The 20,568-nt window shown below is 43.9% G+C and overlaps 1 protein-coding gene across 3 annotated transcripts in view; it reads left to right on the forward strand.

The window, feature by feature from the left end:
- Positions 1-495: 495 nt before the first annotated feature.
- FBN1 (fibrillin 1) overlaps positions 496-20,568 on the forward strand; it is a 162,089-nt gene continuing 142,016 nt past the window's right edge. For all 3 annotated transcript variants that reach the window (XM_039359016.1, XM_039359017.1, XM_039359018.1), the window contains exons 1-4: positions 496-635; positions 928-1,404; positions 19,047-19,129; positions 19,786-19,884. In XM_039359016.1, the coding sequence (XP_039214950.1) occupies positions 1,166-1,404; positions 19,047-19,129; positions 19,786-19,884 (421 nt within the window). In that variant the 5' untranslated portion in view covers positions 496-635; positions 928-1,165. The remainder of the gene's footprint in view (positions 636-927; positions 1,405-19,046; positions 19,130-19,785; positions 19,885-20,568) is intronic.

Raw genomic sequence — 20,568 nt, forward strand, 5'->3', positions numbered from 1 at the left:
AGCTCAGCCTCTAAGGCTGGCGGAGAGACGCGCCTCGGTGGGACTCGGTGCCCCTCGGAGCCTTCCCAAGAGGACGTACCAAGTCCGACGGGGGGGGGAGCCGCGGCCGTGGCGCTCCTCGACCCCGCGTCTCTTCCCCCCCCCCACCCCGTTGCTTGGGGGGGGTCCCTGCTGACCCCCAGGGCGCGCGCCCGGACGGGACCCGCGAGGCTGGCGCGAGGGAGGGAAGCTCTGTCCGAGGAAGAGCCCAGGAGTGGCTGGGAGGAGGGGGGGGGCGGAGGCTTTTCTTTTCTCCCCCCTCCCTTCTCTCTCTTTCTCTCTCCCCCCCCTCCACCTCCCTTTTTTTTTTTTTTTGGACTAGGTCTTCATTCTCCTGCTGCTGCTGCTCTGGTCCTCTCCTCTCCCCTCTCGCGAGAGGAAAGGGCGATACTTGAAGAGGTGGGGGGGGGAGTTGAGGGGGGGGGCCGAGAGGGGAGGGGAGGGGAGAAGGAGGTGGAGGTGGCGGAGGAAAAGCGGGCGAAGGCAGAGCCAGCCAGCGAGCGAGGAAGGCGGCCAGGCAGGCGAGCGAGCGAGCGAGCGGAGCGCTGGATGTGGCGACCCCGGTTGCAAGAGGCTCAGACGCGGCGGCGGCTCGCGTGGGTGCAGCTCCTTCCCGGACGGGGCTGGGGGCTGGGGGGGGGGGCTCCGCGGTGGGGCAGGAGGAGGAGGAGGAGGAGAAGAAGAAGAAGCCGGAGAAGGAGGAGGGAAAGAGCCGCTTCTCCTCCTCCTCCTCCTCCTGACAGCGCCGGGCTCCTTCCCGGGCGCGCGCGGGCATCCTCGGGGCGGAGGGCGCCAGCTTGGGGAAGGGGCGTTGCCTGCCAGGGCGGACGGGGCCGGGGCTGCCGCCCGTCTAACGGGGCTCTCTCGCCCCCTCTTCCCCCCCCCCAGGTCCGGCAGGCAGAGCCTGGGCTGAGCGTCCCGGGCTAGCCAAGGAAGGAAGGCAGGGAAGGCAAGAAGGAGCCAGGCCGGGCGAGCCTCTTGCAGCGGCGCGGGGCAGCCGTCCGGAGCTTGCAGGCAGGACCCGAGGAAGAGGAGGGAGAGGAGGAAGAGGAGGGAGAGGAGAAGAAGAAGGAGGCAGCCGCGCCGCCCCAGCATCTTCATCGCCTCCGCCGCCACCGCAGCCGAGATGCGGCTGGGCGGGCTGCTCGTGACCGTCGCCTGGGGCTTCTCCGGGCTGCTGCTGCTGCTGCTCGCCTCGCCTTCCCCGGGCGAGGCGGGGGTCCCCTCCGCCGCCGAGGGCAGCCCGAGAGCCGTCGAGGGCGCCTTCGCCTCCTTCGCCGCCGCCAAGGAGACCAACGGCCGGGCCAGCCGGGCCAAGCGAAGAGGGCAGGCGGGCGGCGCCGCGGGACACGACGCGCTGAAAGGGTAAATGGCCCGGACGGAGAGAGAGGCGGCGGCGGGGGGGGGGGGAGACCCGGGCGACCGGTTGGGGGGCGGCAGGGAAGGGCAGGACCAGCCGTCGGGGCCAGCTCTCGGCCCTGCTCCCCCCCCCCCGACTCCGCAGCGGGCTTGCCTGGGTCCCCCACGCTCGAGAGTCCCAAGCGAAAGCCGGCAGATGTGGAGCTGGGAGCTGGCAAAGGGCTGCCCCCTCCCCCCCCTTTGCACAGCTGGAGGGAGCCGGCTGGCTGGAATGGGAACCCCCCCCCACACCCCATCCTTGGAATCCAGCTTTCCAGAAGTGGGACCCTCTGGACGCTCTGCTTCTTAAGGGCCGGAGGCATTTCTGCCCCACCTGACTGGTCGGGGGGATGGAAGAGGCGCCAGGTGTGGTTAAGGATATATGCTGGGTGTGCTCTGGAAGGGAGCAGGATCCTGGGCTGTCTCCCTGGCAACGTGGCTAAAAAGGATGCAGAGGTGGCAAAGGCAGGGCTGGCGCAGCTGGAGTCCCAGGAAACCTTGCTGGCTTTCAAGGGGCTCAGTCAGCTGGCCTGAATTAGTGCAAAACCCACTGGTCCTTCCAAGCCCAGGGAATCCGGGCAGCGTCTTAAGAGATGCTGCCTTTACTCTGCAGCGGCCGTTTATCTAGCCAGTTCATTTTGCTGCTCCGTCTCCCGGCTCAGTTGTCATGAAGTACAATTTACCTTCTTGGTTTATCGGGACACCTTGATTCATTAAAACTCAACTTAGAAATATTTCAAGGGGAACGGACTGGTATGGTAGCAAAGGGCGTTTGCTGTAACTGCAGAGAAATTGCACGATTCCCTTTTTCCTCAAGAAATGCATTGTTTGCCGGCAGAATTTCCTATTTCACTTGCTGCTATTCCTGCCTAAAAAGATCTTGCCCTGCTTAAGTGGGGGCGGGGCGGGGAAATCTTAAATCCCTGGAAAACAGCTGCCAGAAGTGCGATTCTTCTATGAATGGAACATGGAGAAGAGGGAAAGGAGCAGAGATAAGTTGTGCTTAAATTCTGATGAGCAAATAGACCGCTAAGCTTAGGCAACTTCCGAGTATCTTTTGTACTTTGTTAAGTGTAGAGAAAGGTTTAAAACAGGTGCATATATTCCTATATTGTGCTTGCTTCCATAATTGTATTTGGATGCAGACCATCTGATTTCAACACCAGCTAAGTTACTCTATAAATATGGAGGGGCATATTACCACAGTCAGTTGCATCACTCAAGTTTGGGTTCCGTTGGCTAAATAGGTTGCTTTAAAGTTTTCAAGATTATCGGGTTTCTGATGTGCAATGATCATCCTACTACGGTACTAGTGGACATAGAATAACAGGGTTGGAAGGGGCCTTGAAGGTCTTCTAGTCCAACCTCTTGCTCAAGCAGGAGGCCTTACACCTTCCATGACAAATGGCTGTCCAGTCTTTTCTTGAGACAACAACAGCAATATTTCGGCTCAGCAATTCCTTTCTATGATAATTCAGTTAATGATCTTGGGATATCTGTAGACTCAGTGTGTTTGCTTTCACTAAGTGGATTCTGGTGGAGCTTATAATGTTGCATCTTGTTTTTGCTCCTCTCCCTGGCAATGTGTTGTGGTGTATTATGATTAAACTACAAAGATGCTAAGACTTAATAAGTTCAGGGTAAGTCCTGCGGAATTTATGGGAATGTTCTTTTAAAGTACACATGCATACAATTTGGCTTTTAAGTGGCTGAACATAAAACGTTCTCGTTTGACCACGCATTGGCAGTGACAAATTTGGGGTTCAGAAACCTCAGGGTTTTTTTTTTCTCATTTGGGGGAATCAGAAAGGTCAATCTCCCAAGAGTTTTATTGGCAGTGCCAAAAGTGGGGGAAAAAAGCCTTTTTGCAGAGCATCTAGAGATTCTGGTGGGCCTTTTTTTTTGCAGATTTTATGAGCATACTTACAAATGGGGCTGTTTGTTGCCTTGTTCTACACTGGTCTTCTTGTGGCTTGGTAAAGATTGACCAATATTACATATTCAGAATAACAGAGTTGGAAGGGACCTTGAAGGTCTTCTAGTCCAACTCTCTGCTCACACAGGAGACCCTCTACCATTCTGGACACATAGTTGTGTGCGTGCCGGGTATGTGCACAATGTGAAAGAGAAAGGAGATTTCACAAGGCATACAACCCATAAAATTGTTGAATAACAGGATGGCTATGAAATCAGACATTTTAGTTTAATTAGAATTGCAAAATTTGGATTTTTATACATAGGATGTTACTGTTGGGGAGATATGTCCATTCTGTGTTCATACATACATAATGGTAATGCAAAGAGGAAAAAAAATAAGGCTGTGATTTTCTTTAGCATCATAGAACATCATTTGGGAAGTACATTAGCCTTCTGATGGGCTAGGAGAATTGCATACTTTTACTTCCTTTTATTTTTGGATTAGATCAAATGGGTCACTGATCCATTTTGTAATATTTCACACACTGGTCTTTCGACTACCTTCTCCTTAGCAATCTTTCAGGCTCCAGAAAGATTAAAACTTTTCCAAGGCCAAAGCTTTCTTTTTCAGAGAAGTTGAAAAAAAAAAAACTTTCTTAATTGTAGCTAAGAGGAAGAAAAAGCAGAACATTTTTTTTTATTCTTTATTGTGGTTGTTTACTTTGCAAAGAATAAACTCTGCCATCCTAGACTGGAATAAGCTCTTGTGTAGATTAATTCAAGTCTGCCTTTTTTGAAAATTACATTTAATGATTAAATGAAACGTTTAAAAGATGAATAATAGTCTATGCATCATTTTAAATGACATTGCTATGTCTTCCTTGTTTGGGGGTTTTGTTTTGTTTTTGCTTGTTTACATATTTGCATGGTTTATATTCTTTTGGGCACATGATTTAGGAGATCTTAAGAGTCTTGTATTGATTATCCCAGAAAAAGAGCCCCTGAAGTAAATACCACTGCCGCCTCTGCCTGGTCCCTAAGTCTACAGTTCCAATCCTCCTCCTTCTTTCTTTTTCTTTTTTTTTTTTTTTCTAGATTAGTGCAAGGCCGTTTCGGATGTTCAAAGTGTACATAAAGTGAGCTATGTTTTATAGTATCCTAAAGGCCTAGGATTTAGGGGTTGAGCAATGCCTTGGACCTAATTCCAAAAAAGAGTTATGAATGGGAGCACTTATCTGCAGTCTTAAGAACAGCCACACCTTTTTCTGGCATCATGTAGTGGAAGCTGCAGAGAGCAGCTGTGCAGTCCAAGGGAAAGACATAGCGGCTTTCAAGAGCTGCAGGCTGGCATTACATTTCCGCTTTACCCCCTCTAAACATCTTTTTAGAGATGGATCTAAGCTTGTTTCCTGAACGCTAAGAAGAAAGGAGGCAGGCTGCCGGTTAAAGTTCAGAAATGAAGGCTATAACGGAATAACATAGTTGGGAGGGACCTTGAAGATCTTCTAAGATCTTAAGCTTAAGCAGGAAACTCTATATGTATCATTTCAGACAAATAGTTGTCCAGTTTCTTAAAAGCTTCCATTAATGGAGCACCCACTACTTCTGGAGGCAAGGTGTTCCACTGATAAGTTATTCTAACTATCAAGAAATTTTTCTTCAGTTCTAGGTTGGGTCTCTTCTTGATTAGTTTTCATCTGTTGCTTTTTATTCTGCTTATTCAGGTGCTTTGGAGAATAATTTATGCTCTTGCTCCTGGAGCAAACATTTTGGGTTTGTTCTGAGATAGCTTGAGAATTTGGCACTCCTGTTCAGAGCTGAATTAGCACTTGCAGGAGAACTTGAGTCTTGTGGCACACAAAAATGAGCACCTTGGGTTTCAATTGGTTATTGCAGTTTTGTGTCATTTTGGAATGCATTGGAATTCTGAGCTTAATATTCTTGAAAGTGCTTAATACTTAACAATATTAAGTGAATATAATGGGTTTCTACGATTAACCACCATCCCTAAAACAATGAATAAGGTACTTATGGAATATGAAGACAGAGAATAACTTTTACTACATCAAATTGAGATTGATGTCTGTTTTTTAAAAGATCAGCATTTGAATGATTTATGCAACCTTATTCCTCCATAGAAAAATGTCCAGGAAATATTGCAACTAAATATTGAGAATGTGGCATGTTGGATAAATTTAACCAAGATGAAAAAACACATGACACAATTCAACCAAACATAGTTTTTTTTAACACCCCATCCATTTAGGTGAAGGAATTCTTTAAATATCTGCTTAACTCCTTTTGACCAGGAGAAAATAATATTGATTGTGACATTCTCAAATTCTGTAAGAAGATACATATTCTTTCTCTTTTTCTCAGAGTTCATTCTTCTCCAAATATATTTGGAGACCTAAGCATTATTGTATAAATCATTAGCAGATGCTGGTTGATTTTTGTTTTCTTGTAACTGTAGTTTTGAGAGAAGGAATGGCTGGTGGGTAGTAGTGGAAGAGAAGAATCTTTCCCTCTGGTTTTAGAAAAATATCTGACTTGATTCTTACATGTGTGAGTAGATGTTTATTGAGAATTTTCAGAGGAGTTAAGGGGTCTTAAGCTTCTGATTCTCCAACTGTTCTTTTAACCCCTCCTGGAGGATAGAATAACTGAATTCTTTGTTCAAATATAGGAACGTCCAAACTCTTTTCTGGACCAGGGACAAATACATTGATGAGATTCACACATTGCATTAAGCTATAATAGGGGCCTCCAAGCTTGGCAACTTTAAGACTTGTGACTTCAACTCCCAGAATTCCTCAGCCATCTATGGGGGATTCTGGGAGTTGAAGTCCATAAATCTTAAAGTTGCCAAGTTTGGACACCCCTGAGCTATAATGTAGTTTCTTGGTTTGTTTGGACTTTTTTGCGAATCCAGTCATTGGGGTTTTTAAGCCATGATCGATATTTTAGCATAACGTATACAATCAGGACCCTGTAATTCAGGCTTCAGTTATGATTGTGAGAGATCTCATGAAAAGTACTGAATTGTTCTGCAGTTTTTTTTTTGTTTACCGTACAAAGAAGGAAAAAATAGAGTTATGGACTGGGCAGGAGAGACCAGTACCTGGTCAATCTCTGTAATTTTAAAGTTTTATTGATCAAGAGATTATAGAAGAACACATATTTTATAGGTAGAGAATTTCAGGTCCAACTCTGATGTCTTTAATTAAAATCAGATCACATGACCAGGGTTGGAACGAGTTTCTAGATAAGGCGTTCGTTTTATGAAATCTGCAGCTAAACCTGATCAGAAATTAGGAACAACCAATCAAAAGATTGCTCAAGAGATATGAATCAAAACAGCGACATGAATATTAACTACTGGAAATTAGAAGTTATATTTGCTTAATGTAACACCCCATTACCTCTTAACTCTAACAACATCAACCACAACAATTAAACAATGCATGCAAATTTTGATCCTGTGAACAACATATGATGAAAATTCAAGCGTGAAAGGTAGAAATTCCCTAAATTAGATAAATTTCTCAAATTAGCTCTCCCCTTAAGCATAATTTGGGCCTTTAACTTCCACAGTTATCAGTCTCTTCCGTTGTATTCAAAATAGGCGTACCTATTGATTACATCAGTGCTGAAAGGAACCAGGCGCCGAATGGGTGCAGCTGGTGGCATTTTTTTTTTCAAACTTTCAAATATTTATATACCACCCACCAAAATATTTATCCCAGGGCAGTTCACAGTATAATTAAAGCAAAGCAAAAATATATTGTTTAAAAGCGAGTTGCCTAGGAATATAATGTAGTGTAAATGAAACATATACTGTAAGGCAGTTTAAAATAGCCACCCGCTCAGCTAGCACAATGTAACATGATTCAATCAAAAAAAAATGTTTTAAGGTCAAAGCAATAAACACCCGAGTAAAGAAAATAGGTTAATTTGAGGCCAGTACAGGAAGTCCTCGACTTATCATAATTGAACCTGGAATTATGGCCGTAAGTGACAGTGGTTGTTAAGTGACCATGCCTGATTTTGCAGCTTTTTGTCCCGTTTGTTAAGTGAACAAATTGTCGTTAAATGAACCCATTTTAGCCAAGGGATGTTTTTTTGCCAGAAAAAAATAAATAAATACTGAGTTTTGGACAAAAAATGCCAACAATCCTAGTGACATGACCAAGGAATGCTGCAGACGATCATAAATATGGCCTGGTTGCCAAGTGCCCAAAATGGGATCACATGTCCACGGGGGACTGCAGGTAAATATGGAACTTTGAAACCAGGTCCTAGTAGATCTCTAGGGAGATCTGCTAAGGGGATGGTCATAAGCTACCTGTGACTTCTTGAGGAGAAGTCTTGTAATCAAGGCAACATCTAAAAAAAAAAAAAAAAAAAAAGAACCGCAGAAGGGCTGAGAACTGAACTAATATCACCCAAATCCTAAGTGAATAAGAACAGTGTGGCTTAATGGTTAGGGTTTTCAACATGGAACAAGGCTCCGGGTTCAAGTTTAATCTCAGGCATGGAATTTCAGGCCTTCTTTTTGGGCCAGCCATTCTGTTTTAGCTCAAGCTACCTCACAGAGTTGTTGGGAAAACGATCGCAGAGAATGGATTTACTTGTTTGCTACCTTCAGGTATGTGGGAGAAAGGGCAGGCTATCCATTTCACCGTCAAAGATGCTGGACATATAGACAATGCAGCCGTGCTCTCTATATTCAAGTTACTCCTGGGGACTGTAGCTTCTTGCTCATAGGATTAGTTGAAGTAGGACAAGCTAGGTTCATTTTAAGCAGCTGTAACTGGCACAGAGCAGAATTCAGTTCGCCCTCCTACTATTGCCTACAACGTATAGTTAAAAGCTTCCTCTGCTTCAGCCTCCTGCGGTCCACATCTCACTTGCTTTGCTGAAAGTTGGTCTCTGGAATACTTCAGCGGTAACTTTAATATTCCAATTTATAATTGAGGCTTACGGTTTTTCGTTTTCCAACCCGTAGTCACCACTAAAAGGCTGCTGTCGAAGAGCAGACTTACCATACTGGTAAATATTGGTTTAGGCTGAGAGAAACCTCAAATGTTTTTCTTTTCTTTTTTTCCTCCTTGCTACTTCTGGCTGGCACACCTGACTGGAGGCTTTCATCGTACTTTGTGCCATGCTGTGTGCCCAAGTAGAACAAGATGGCAAGCTGCTTTTTGGCTGAGAGGCAACAACAACAACAGAAGTCTAAGGGAAAGATTGAAAAATGTCAGGAAGCGTTCGTCTTTAGCTCAACAGCTATTTGTCACCGAACAGTTTGGGGCTACGCCATGTACTTGCAGATTATTCAAAGAATCTTAGCCCCACCTGCAACAATATGTCCAAATATTAAAACTTGGGATTGTTTTTTTTTAAATATGCTATCCTAAACTGACTGATGGATAGCTAATAATCACCATTCTATAAGATGTTCGTGTTGTTTTTGGATAACTAGAACTTGTGAATTGCTAAAACTTTATTGAATGTTCCTTCTGCAGTCAGTGGTTTAGATTAGACAGAAGATCATAAAGTGAGGAGTTTACGGGCCACATTTTTTGGAAGATTCATGCCTTTAGTTTGTTGTGTTGTGGGGAATCCAACATAGCGGCTGTCCAACCTGACATGGAACTAAGCGATGATTTTTATGTATTCATATAAGGTGGGATAGACGAGCAACAAAGATGATTAGGGGACTGGAGGCTAAAACATATAAGAAAAGGTTGCTAGAATTGGGTATGTCTAGTCTAATGAAAAGAAGGACGAGGGGGGACATGATAGCAGCCTTCCAATATCTCAGGGGCTGCCCCAAAGAAGAGGGAGTCAAGCTATTCTCCAAAGCACCAGAGGGCAGGACAAGAAGCAATGGATGGAAACTAATCAAGGAGAGAGAAGCAACCTAGAACTAAGGAGAAATTTCCTGATAGTTAGAACAATTAATCAGTGGAACAACCTGCCTCCAGAAGTTGTGGGTGCTCCAACACTGGAAGTTTTGAAGAAGAGATTGGACAACCATTTGTCTGAAATGGTACAGGATTTCCTGCCTGAGCAGGGGGTTGGACTAGAGGACCTCCAAGATGTCTTCCAACTTTATTATTATGATTGTTGTTGTTATTATTATTAAACAAATAAGGGGGTTTGATGGCTCATCAGTTGAAGATTCTGAGCTTTCAGCTGGAAAGCTGACAGCCCAGGTTCAAGAGCCAAGCACCACCCAACGGGGTGAGCTCCCGTTTCTTGCTCCAGCTCCTGCCCACCCAGCAGTTTGAAAGCATGCAAATGCGAGTAGATAAATAGGTATCACTTCAGTGGGAAGGAAACAGCATTCCGTGTGCTGTGGCGTAAACCTTGTCAGCCACATGACCATGGAAATGTCTTGGGACAACACGGAGTTGGAAGAGAACTTGGAGATCTTATAGTCCAACCCCCTGCTCAGGCAGGGAACTGTGTACCATTTCAGATAATTTTAAAGTGATGCTCTGATTGTTTGCTGCCCAGAATCACGGCCCTCCAACTGGAGTAAGTAAAGCTACGTCTATTAGCCAGTGCTAGTTGTAGTGTTTTATTAGAAACGAGGCTGATTTTTTTTTTTATACTGACAAGGGGAAACTGCCCTTAAGAACCGTTGCTTGTGTTTCCTTGACAGTGAGAATGGCACCCCTCTGTCCGATTGAATGAGATCTTCACATTCCAGCATTGTTAGGAAGTTTGTGTGACAGCCCGAGGTCCCTCGTGTTGAGTAATATCAGTTACCGTATTTGGCTATTCTCACTGTGATAGAAACCGAGGTCACTAAAGCGTTTGGCCATGCAGGCTGTCATTCTGAATTCCTGACTTTCGTCCAGGCCTTACAGCTGCAGGGGGAAAAAAAACCACCACCACCCTGTTTAACTCTGCTTAGCTCTTCTGCTCCTGAATGGAATTCAGTCATAACTTTTTTCTTCATTAATGACTAAGTGCTTCCTTTGGGACCTGTTAATAATGCAGCTAGAAAGGGATGAGGGAGGTAGAAATGATCGAGAGGTGGTGAAATAGGATGTGTGTGAGAAAGGATTTGCAGCAAGCAACGGATTAAGGAGACTCATTTGCCTCTGGCTGATAAATGAGTGAAGAGCACGGTGATATTCTGTCTTCTAGTAATTAGGAAGACTCAAGTTCAAATTTATACTTGACCATTGGGGCAGATTTGGGGCCAGTCACTCTTAGCTTGGCTATTTCATTGTTTTTTCAGAAATCAACACCCAACGATGGTCATTGACCAGAAATTCAATATAATAGTTAAAATTTAATTATGCATTAATATACATAATAAAACCTTCAATACTTTTCTTTTGTAAGCACCCTCCATAGAGTTGTTGTGAAGGTAAAATAAGAGGAAGGGAGCTATCATTACAATTCTTCAGGAAAAAAAGCAGAGGGCAGCAACAATGTAAAAAAAATATCAGGATATAGGTCTCTTACTTTGTTAGGTGCACCATATTATGTTTGGTTAGTTTTAACCTTGGTTTAAACTTTAAAATCAGCTTGTGTGGGTACTTAATGGTTCAATGTCTTGTGCCAAGGCAGAACATGAATTCATTAACGCAATCATTGTCATGGATTGTATTAAGTTATCATGTAACTTGTTTGGTTTTGGCTTAGCATTGTGTGAGCTTAACAACTCTGACTTCAAATCTTACCCATTAACTTTATGTGTCAATGAAACTAAGATAGTTTATTTGGTAATCCATGGTTAAAACAATAGCTTAGCATGACTGGAAAACTTTGGCTTAATATTACAGGTGAATTAGGCCATTGCATTGTGTTCAACAAACCCTAGTTACTGTAAGTATCAATGCACTAGTGTTATACTAATAACTTGTGGGAAACCACAAAATCCTATTGACTACTAGCTCTGGATTCATGGTTAGGTACTGGATCTGTGACTAGAAATTTCAAACTGTAATTTGCTGGGGTAGATCAAAGGGAATGATAAAGTAGGAAAAGTCCAATTCACACGATAAATGTTTTGTGTTTAAAAATATGTCACGATTTAGGGGACTTAGAAGCAATCACCATGTTTTTTTTTTGGTGAGGTAAATATTTGTTTTACTGTGGCTGGGCACTTCAGCTTGGTTTGCTTGCCCTGCGGATTAATGCTATCTCATAAGTAGGTTGTTGTTGGTTTGTGTGTAATGTTGTGCAATTAAGTGGTTCTCAGGCCCTCTAGCATCTCCCCAAGACATGATGATCTGAGAGCCAGATCTGATCGCATAATGACAGTGCAATTAGTGTAATTATAAAAACAACTGGTTTCACAGTTATTGCAGTGTACATAAAGAAGATGACAGGGAGACAAATTGTTTTGATTAAAAATATAGTTTGCTTTTTCCCAAATGTAAGCAAGGATGGGGGGGGGGAAATCACAGCTGTAGACATGGCAGCCTTGCCATCTTGGTAGAGAATAACTTGATACACTGAAATTCTTTGGCATCAAAGTCAGATCCATACGTGCAGTGAGAGATGCTGATTGCCCACTGTAAGTTTGTTAATTAATTTGAACCAAAGCATAACGTCAAATGGGAGGAGATTTCAGACAGGCATGGGTGTCCACAGGCACCAAGTTCCCTATTCATGGGGTAACACAAGGTGTTCAAGGTTGACTCAGACTTCCATGCTTCCGAGGTCGGTAAAATGAGGACCCAGATTGTCGAGGACAAGACGCTGACTCTGTAAACTGTTTAGAGCAGGGGTGTCAAACTCAATTTCACTGAGGGACGCATCAGCATTGCGGTTGCCCTGGGGTGGGTGGGTGTGGTCAGAGTGGGTGCAGCCTACTGGGTGGGCGTGGATGGAGTGGGTGTGGCCTACTGGGTGGGTGTGGCCAGTTCTACATCGATTGCGTCAAGGGTGCCTGTGGGGGCCTGGTCAGGAGTGGGACAGATCTGAGGGTCTCCGGCAGAGAGGGGTGGGACCAGGACAAGTGCCAAGGCATGGTCCACTGGGGCAAGTGCCAAGAAGGCCACCACAAAATTGTACATTGGCTCCCGGCCGGCCAGGGCCAGGGCCAAGGCAGCAGGGGCCGTCCCCTCACTGTTTCCAGGATGGCTTCGCGGGCCACATGAAACCACTTCACGGGCCCGCGAAGTGTCTGCTTTAGAGATTGCTGTCAAGCACTGTGAAGGGGAATATAAGTCTAAATGCTATTGCTATTTTTTCCTTACTTGGAATTGGAGAGAGGAGCTTCCAAATTTGCAGGCATATTTTCCAGAAATTCTTCATTTTTCAGTAATTGAGACTATTAAAAACAACACCAAGATAAGAAAGGAAGCTTTGCAAATCTTTGATGGTCTATGAAAATTTATACCCTTGTAGAAAGATAGCAACGACATAAATAAGCATTGTTGTTTGCTTATTCTTTTTTTCACCTTGAAATGTGATGTTGAGACCTATTCACTGTTTATTTTTCCTTTCCCCATAAGCATTCTGCCTGCTGTAACAGCTGCTGTAGGTAGTTTCAGCTCTGGCTCGTGGCAAATCCTCTAGACTAGACCAATTAGCCCAAGAGGAGACACCCGTGTTTATAATTGGCACAATTTTCCTTGCACCCTAAAGGGTGAAGAGGCAGTTCCTAAAAATGCAAGCAGGCTCAAGTTACTAACTAAATTTATTTGCACCAAGGCTGGCTTTTGCTACCAAGGCTTGAAAATACGATTCACATAGTAGCAGTAAAAAGCTATCTTCTTAGTAATAGTTCATCCTATGTCTGTGGGAAGGGAGTAAGACTTCTAGGCACGTGTCAGTGATTCTAGACAAGAATGAGCTGTTCTTTTACTTTTTACTTTTTAGAGAAAAAAAATTAAAAACTTTCCTTCCAGTTTCCTGACATTAGAATAATTAACCAGTGGAACATCTTGCCTCCAGAAGTTCTGGGTGCTCTATCACTGGAGGCTTTTAAGAAGAGACTGGACAGCCACTTGTCTGGAATGGTATAGGGCAGTGGTGGCGAACCTTTTAGAGACCGAGTGCCCAAACTGCAACCCAAAATCCACTTATACATCGTTGGGTGCTGGGTGGGTGTGGCCCATTGGGTGGGTGTGACCCATTGGGTGGGCGTGGCTGCGGTGGTAACAGCAGACCGGGTGGGACTAAAAAGTTCAATCAATCAATTCCAACTTTGCAAGATCTTTTTTTCCCCGCGAGAAATTGAAATTGACTGATTGATTGAACCTTTTTTATTTTGTACACGGCGGCGGAGGCCTAAAGCGAAAAGGTTTTATAAAACCCAGCTGAAGGCCTAGGACTGGGGCGACAGCACGAGTGCCCACAGAGAGGGCTCTGAGTGCCACCCCTGGCACCTGTGCCATAGGTTCGCCACCACTGGTATAGGGTCTTCTGCTTGAGCCGGAGGTTGGGCTAGAAGATCTTCAAGGTCCCTTCCAGGTCTGTTATTCTGTTAGTAGAGCTCAATTTCTTCTGCCTTCATAGACATAGCGACACATTTTCTTGGCAGTACAGCGGTGCTCTGCTCTTGCCAATGTTGTTGTTGTTGTTATTATTATTATATATTCAAGAATGTGAAATCATACCTGCTGTTTCTTTAGCTTCAGGCGCTTTCCAAGAACTTAGGAATGTCATAATTTATCCACGTAGTATATATGGGGATTCAAGCAATGTGGCCTTTTGTAATTGACAGCTGGAAATTTTGTGAATGCGCAGATTTTCTGAATGCCATTCAAGATAACAGAATAACAGAGTTGGAAGGGACCTTGGAGGTCTTCTAGTCCAACCTCCTGCTCAAGAGGAACCCCTCTAGCATTCTGAACAGTACTGAAGCATCCACAACGTCTGGAGGCTAGCTGTTCCACTGGTTAATTGCTCTCACTGTTAGGAAGTTTCTCCTTAATTCCAGGTTGCTTCACTCCTTGATGAGTTTCCATCCTTTGGTTCTTGTTCTGTCTTCAGGTCCTTTGGAGAATAGGTTGACCCCCTCTTCTTTATGGCAGCCTCTCAAATATTGGAACACTGCTGTCATAGCACAGCTAGATGTTTTTGTATGGTACCCAGTGTGCCAATGACAACTAGGTCCACCATGGCTGCCTTAAGTATTAGTGATCTGTCATATTTATTTATTTCCCAGTGTACCCTAGAGTTCTGCCATTTCCAACTGTCTTCCCATCCAAATATTATCCAGGCTGGACCCTGCTTATGTATACACTAGATCAGCTAGCTTTACTTTACATCACCTTGAGAACCTTACTTGAAAGCCATCCAACGACTTGGCTGATTGAAATTATTCTGGTGACTGGTTGAGGTCAATCTGTGACCTTGGAAAGGTGGAAGCCATCTAGAGATTACTAAGAAAAAAATATTCATTTGTGCCATCTTGGAATAAGTAGCCACATCGGTGTTTTCTGACATGCATTTTTTAAAATAGATCTCGTTTGCATGCTTCCTCCTTAAACATTTCATCTGCCCATTATTAAGTGCATTCTCTCTCTCTCTCTCTCCCCTCTCTCCCCCTTTCCTTCTCCTCCTTCTCTTTCCCTCCTTCCCTCCCTCTCTCTCTCCCTCCCTCTCCCTCTCCTTCTCTTTCCCTCCCTCCCTCTCCCCCCTTCTTCTCCTTCTCTTTCCCTTCCTCCCTCCCTCTCCCTCTCTCTTCCTCCCTCTCCCTCCCTCTCTCTTCCTCTTTCCCTCCCTCCCTCCCTATCTCTCTCCCTCCCTCTCCCTCCCTCTCTCTCTCCTCCTCTTTCCCTCCCTCCTTCTCTCTCTCTCTCTCTCTCTCTCTCTCTGTCTCTGTCTCTCTGTCTCTCTGTCTCTCTCTTTGTCTCTTTCTGTCTCTCTGTCTCTCTTTGGTTTTCAGATTTTATTTTGCCACCAAGTCTAGTCTCCTGAGCTTAACTTAATTCAGTTCTCACAGTTTTGCCAACTTCTGGTGGAATACTTCTGCCTCAGGAAGGGTTTGCAACCCAGCCAGCAGTTACTAATCTTTGGGGAGCTGCCAAGCAAAATCTCTTGCTCAGAATTTGGATTTTTTGCTGGGTTGGAGAAGTTGTAGGATAGATGTTGCTTTGTTTGCTAGTGGAGCATCTTGACCCAAGTAGGCCTTTGGGAGTGGCTTTTATCGCAATATACATCTTGAATGGATACTCCTGTGGATCTATAGATTTCACGCTGCTCCTCCAATGCTGCTTAAATACTGTTGCATCCAAGGTGAGCAAACCCTGGCATTTAATCGAAACCCAGTGGGACCCCATTTGGGGTCGAACGACCATTTCACGGGGGTCGCCAAACAACGCAGTCTGCCATTTTTTTCCCCTTTTCCTTAGCTGTGCTGCTCCCTTTTATTCTATTGGCTTTTGAAAGCCAATAGAATAGACTCTCTTGAATAGAATCTAATTCTATTGGCTTTCAAAAGCCAATAGGAATTGTCCAGGCTGTCTCTGCCTTGCTGAGCACGCCAAAAGTCCCCTTCTGCAAATGGTGCTGCACCAGTTGAGTAGTCCTCGATTTATGACCGGTTGAGTAGTCCTCGACTTACGATCGGTTGGGGGTCGCGGCATTAAAAAGGTTGAGAACCACTGATCTAAACTCTATCAATAGGGTAATGGTCATTTGAGAAGCTACATCTTCCCATTGGCTTTCCGTGAACAGTTTATTGAAATTGATCATACAGCTAATCCTCGACCTACAATAGTTCATTTCGTGACCATTTGAAATTACAACAACGCTGAAAAAAGTGACTTACAACCGCTTTTCACCCTTAGGACCATTGCAGCATGATCAAAATTCAGACGCTTGACAACTGGTTCATACTTATGACAGTTACAATGTCCGTGCGTCAACTGATCCATGTTTGTGACCTTCTCAATGAGGAAGCCAGATTCCCTTCACAAGCGTGTTACTAACTTAACAATTGGAGGCTAAAACATATAAGAAACAGTTGCTGGAATTGGGTATGTCTAGTTTAACGAAGAGAAGGACAAGGGGGGACAGGATAGCAGTATTCCAGTATCTCAGGGGCTGCCCCAAAGAAGAGGGAGTCAAGCTATTCTCCAAAACGTCTGAAGGCAGGACAAGAAGCAACGGGTGGAAACTGATCCAGGAGAGAAGCAACCTAGAACTAAGGAGAAACTTCCTGACAGTGAGAACAATTAACCAGTGGAACAACCTGCCTCCAGAAGCGGTGAATGCTCCAACACTGGAAGTTTTAAGAAGAGACTGGACAGCCATTTGTCTGAAATGGTGTATGGTTTCCTGCCTGAGCAGGGGGTTGGACTCGATGACCTCCAAGGTCCCTTCCAACTTTGTTATTATTATAACAACTGTGGCAAGAAGGGTCGTAAAATGGGGCAAAATTCGCGGCACAAAGAAGAAGAGGTCCTTCTAGTACAGGGGTCTTCAAACTTGGCCCTTTTATGACTTGTGGACTTCAACTCCCAGAATTCCTCAGCCAGCATGGCATGCTGGCTGAGGAATTCTGGGAGTTGAAGTCCATGTCATAAAAGGGCCAAGTTTGAAGACCCCTGGCCTAGATTCAGAGGGGTCCCTGAATTCTGATGTGCATTTTGTATTAGTGGAAGATTCTTAACACGTGACTGGGTAACCCTTCTCACAATAAAAAAATAAATAAATACATCATTGGGCTTGATTCCTAGCCACTGCATCCTTTGAGCATGACCTTCCATAACTTTGGGGAGACAGTCTCGTTAAATTTATTGCCAACATAGAGATACCCATCAATTGCATATATTTATAAGGTTGGCCGTGAATATTCCAGATGAGCTAAAGAGCGTGCCAAACTGAATTTTTTTAAAATGACCTGTTTCTGAAACCCGGTTGTTCCTGTTGATTTGGAATGGATTTCCTTGGTCCTGCTGTTTCTTTGAATTTAGAAGCCAGCTTTAGACCAAAACAACTCCATCGCGCATTCGATTGTGTATCGTATTCTTTCCCCAGAATTCAGCAGTAAGAGCCATTTCCTATAGTGATAAAAATCTCGTTTCCCCTGGGCAGGAAACCAGGGTATGATATCTTTGCTTCCCTTATTGCCTCGAATCACTGGAGTAATGTTTGGCACCGATAAGAGGGTAATTCCAAACGAATTTGGTCTGTTGTAGCTACAGGGAGGAACATGGAGCCGAAACACAATGGAATCTTTCATAGGTGAATACACCAATGGCCTGAATTAGCTTTTGTTGAGTCTGTGGGTGAAATGAATTACAGGCGGTCCTCAACTTACAATCACAATTGACCCCCCCCCCAATTTCTGCTGCTAAGTGAGGGAGTTAGCTGAATTGTGCCCCGTTTTACGACCTTTCCACAGTTGTTAAGTGAGTCGTTGCACAGTCCTTAAGCTAGTAACATGGTTGTTAAAGGAATCTGACTTCCCCATTGAATTTAGTTATCAGAAGGTCACAAAAGGGGACACTGCAAATGTTGTATAATAATAATAATAATAATAATAATAATAATAATAATAATAATAATAATAATAATAATAATACAACTGGAGCACCACTTGAACACCATTGGCATTGACAAATTCGCTATTAGTCAATTGCAAAAGGCGGCCTTACTAGGAACTGCTTCCATCCTGCGACGATACCTGTAATACCATCAAACATCCACATCTGCCTATCCCAGGTCCTGGGTAAGGACTCGATAGGTAAACTAGACATACCCAATTCCAGCAGCTGTTCCTTATATGTTTTAGCCTCCAGTCCTCTAATCATCTTTGTTGCTCTTCTCTGTACTCTTTCTAGAGTCTCAACATCTTGTAAAAGTGTAAAAATTGTAAAAGTTGTAAAAGTGAGTCAGTTGCCAAGTGTCCAAATTTTGATCACGTGACCATGGGGAAGCCACCAAGGTGGTGTGAAAGTGCTATTGTAACTTTGAACGGTCACAAAACGAATGTTTTAAATAATTTAACAATGGCAGTGATTCGTTTCACAACTGTGGCAAGGAAGGTCATAAAATGGGTCAAAACTCACTTAACAACTGTCTTGCTTAGTTAGCAGGGGACGCTTGGGCTCAACTGTGGTCATCAGTTAAGGACTACCTGTATGTCAGACTTACACGTTTAGCTATCCATAAATGTCTTGTATGGAGCAAGCCATGGTTGCATCCAAATGATGATAAACATTCAGCAACATCATAATGTAAACTCTTATACTCTTATGTGTTTTGTGTCTTGATATATGATTTTAAGTATATAATCCCCATAAGTTGCACCTGACATCTGATATGAGTAAGTAAGCTATACAGGATGGGAAATACCAGGACAAATACTTGGGACATTACAGAGCACATTTTATCATTGGATAGATAGACTGTACAGGCATCCTAAATAATAGTTTTATATACATCTTCACAATTCTTTAGAAAATGTGGTGTAATTGTTAACTGTGAATTAAATTACAAAGGAAAATGCAAAAGTCTCGTAATAGCTTAATACGTATACTATAGATCCGTGTTCACGTATCTGGACGTTAACTATAATTTGTAATTTTGGAACTTACTGTATTTTGCGAACCCAACAACCTGTTTGATTAGTTTATGATTTGGTGCATTGTCAGTCCTAGAAAATGAGTTAATTTAGTAACTAGATGGAGATGATTTTGTGAAGTCAGAAATAAAATTTGAAGAATGACAACATTTCTTTCCTTTTCTCTCTCTCTCTCTTATAGACCTAATGTATGTGGATCACGTTACAATGCATATTGCTGTCCTGGATGGAAAACTTTACCTGGTGGAAATCAATGTATTGTCCGTAAGTGGATATTTTTGCTCTTTTTTATTAGGAAATCCCTCTCCCATTTTTTCATTTTTTTTAATTTTTGTTCAAAACAAGTTAAAATGCAGTTAAATTAAGGAGAAAATTCCTGACCATGAACACAATTAATCAGAGAAACAACCTGTCTCCAGAGGTTGTGGGTGTTCCAATACTGGAGGTTTTTAAAGAAGAGATTGGCATCAAGAATGGCATAAGGCCTCCTGCTTGAGCAGGCGGATGGACTAGAAGACCTTCATGGTCCCTTCTAATCCTATTATTCTATATTCTATATTCTATGACCCTCTCAATTCCTGGCAAATAGATGAGGAAGAAATGGAGGTAGTGACAGATTTTATTTTCCTGGGCTTCAAGATCACCACAAATGGGGACTGCAGTCAAGAAATTAGAAGACGCTTGCAGTCACCAGCTTTTGGCAGGTCGATCCCTTTGACTCAGCCTTCTGTCCTTCCGAGGTCAGTAAAATGAAGACCCAGATTGTTTGTGGGGCAACAGGCTGACTCTGTAAATCGCTTAGAGAGGGCTGTAAAGCTCGGTGAAGCGGTATATAAGTCTAAGTGCTATTATTATTCGTCAGTCGCTCACATCACCAGTCAGTATTCTGAAAGAGTTGTCCTTTTCTTTCTTATTTACAGCAATTTGCAGGCATTCCTGTGGAGATGGGTTTTGCTCCAGGCCAAACATGTGCACGTGTCCAAATGGCCAGATTGCTCCATCCTGTGGCTCAAAATCAGGTATGCGTTTGAGATTTGGATCGGTCATCCCTGCTTCAAGCTAGTAGAGGAATTTGTTGATCACCCAATGATATTTTAGTAGTTCAGATAACTAAACAGTGATGTATGTTTACCACACCACAGCTAAGAGAATCTAATGCAGGGGTCTCCAACCGTGGCAACTCGAAGGTTTGTGGACTTCAACTCCCAACTTCCCCTGGTGTCTGGAGAATTCTGGGATTTGATGTCCACAAGTCTTAAAGTAGCCAAGGTTGGGCAACCCTGATCTAGTGGCTGGGTTTGAATTACTTGGAAGTTTTCCTTATGGACACATTAAAGATAACCAACAATGCCCCCCTTGTGGCAATTTCTGTGTCTTCCTTCAAAACATTCTTATTTTGACTTCAGCACAGCTGACACATCAACCTATGTTGGGGGATGAACAAATTAGAATGTATAAAAGGCAGAAACTGAAAAGGAACTAAAGAGCCTCTTGATGTGGGTGAGGAAGGAGAGTGCAAAAGTTGGCTTGAAACTCAACATTAAGAAAACCAAGATCATGGCATCCGGCCCTCTCAATTCCTGGCAAATAGATGGGGAAGAAATGGAGGTAGTGACAGATTTTATCTTCCTGGGCTCCAAGATCACCATAGATGGGGACTGCAGCCAAGAACTTGGAAGACGCTTGCTCCTGGGGAGGAAAGT

This window comes from Crotalus tigris, unplaced genomic scaffold, assembly GCF_016545835.1.
Source record: "Crotalus tigris isolate CLP2741 ecotype Arizona unplaced genomic scaffold, ASM1654583v1 scf7180000019068.10715455, whole genome shotgun sequence".
Taxonomy (NCBI): Eukaryota; Metazoa; Chordata; class Lepidosauria; order Squamata; family Viperidae; genus Crotalus; species Crotalus tigris.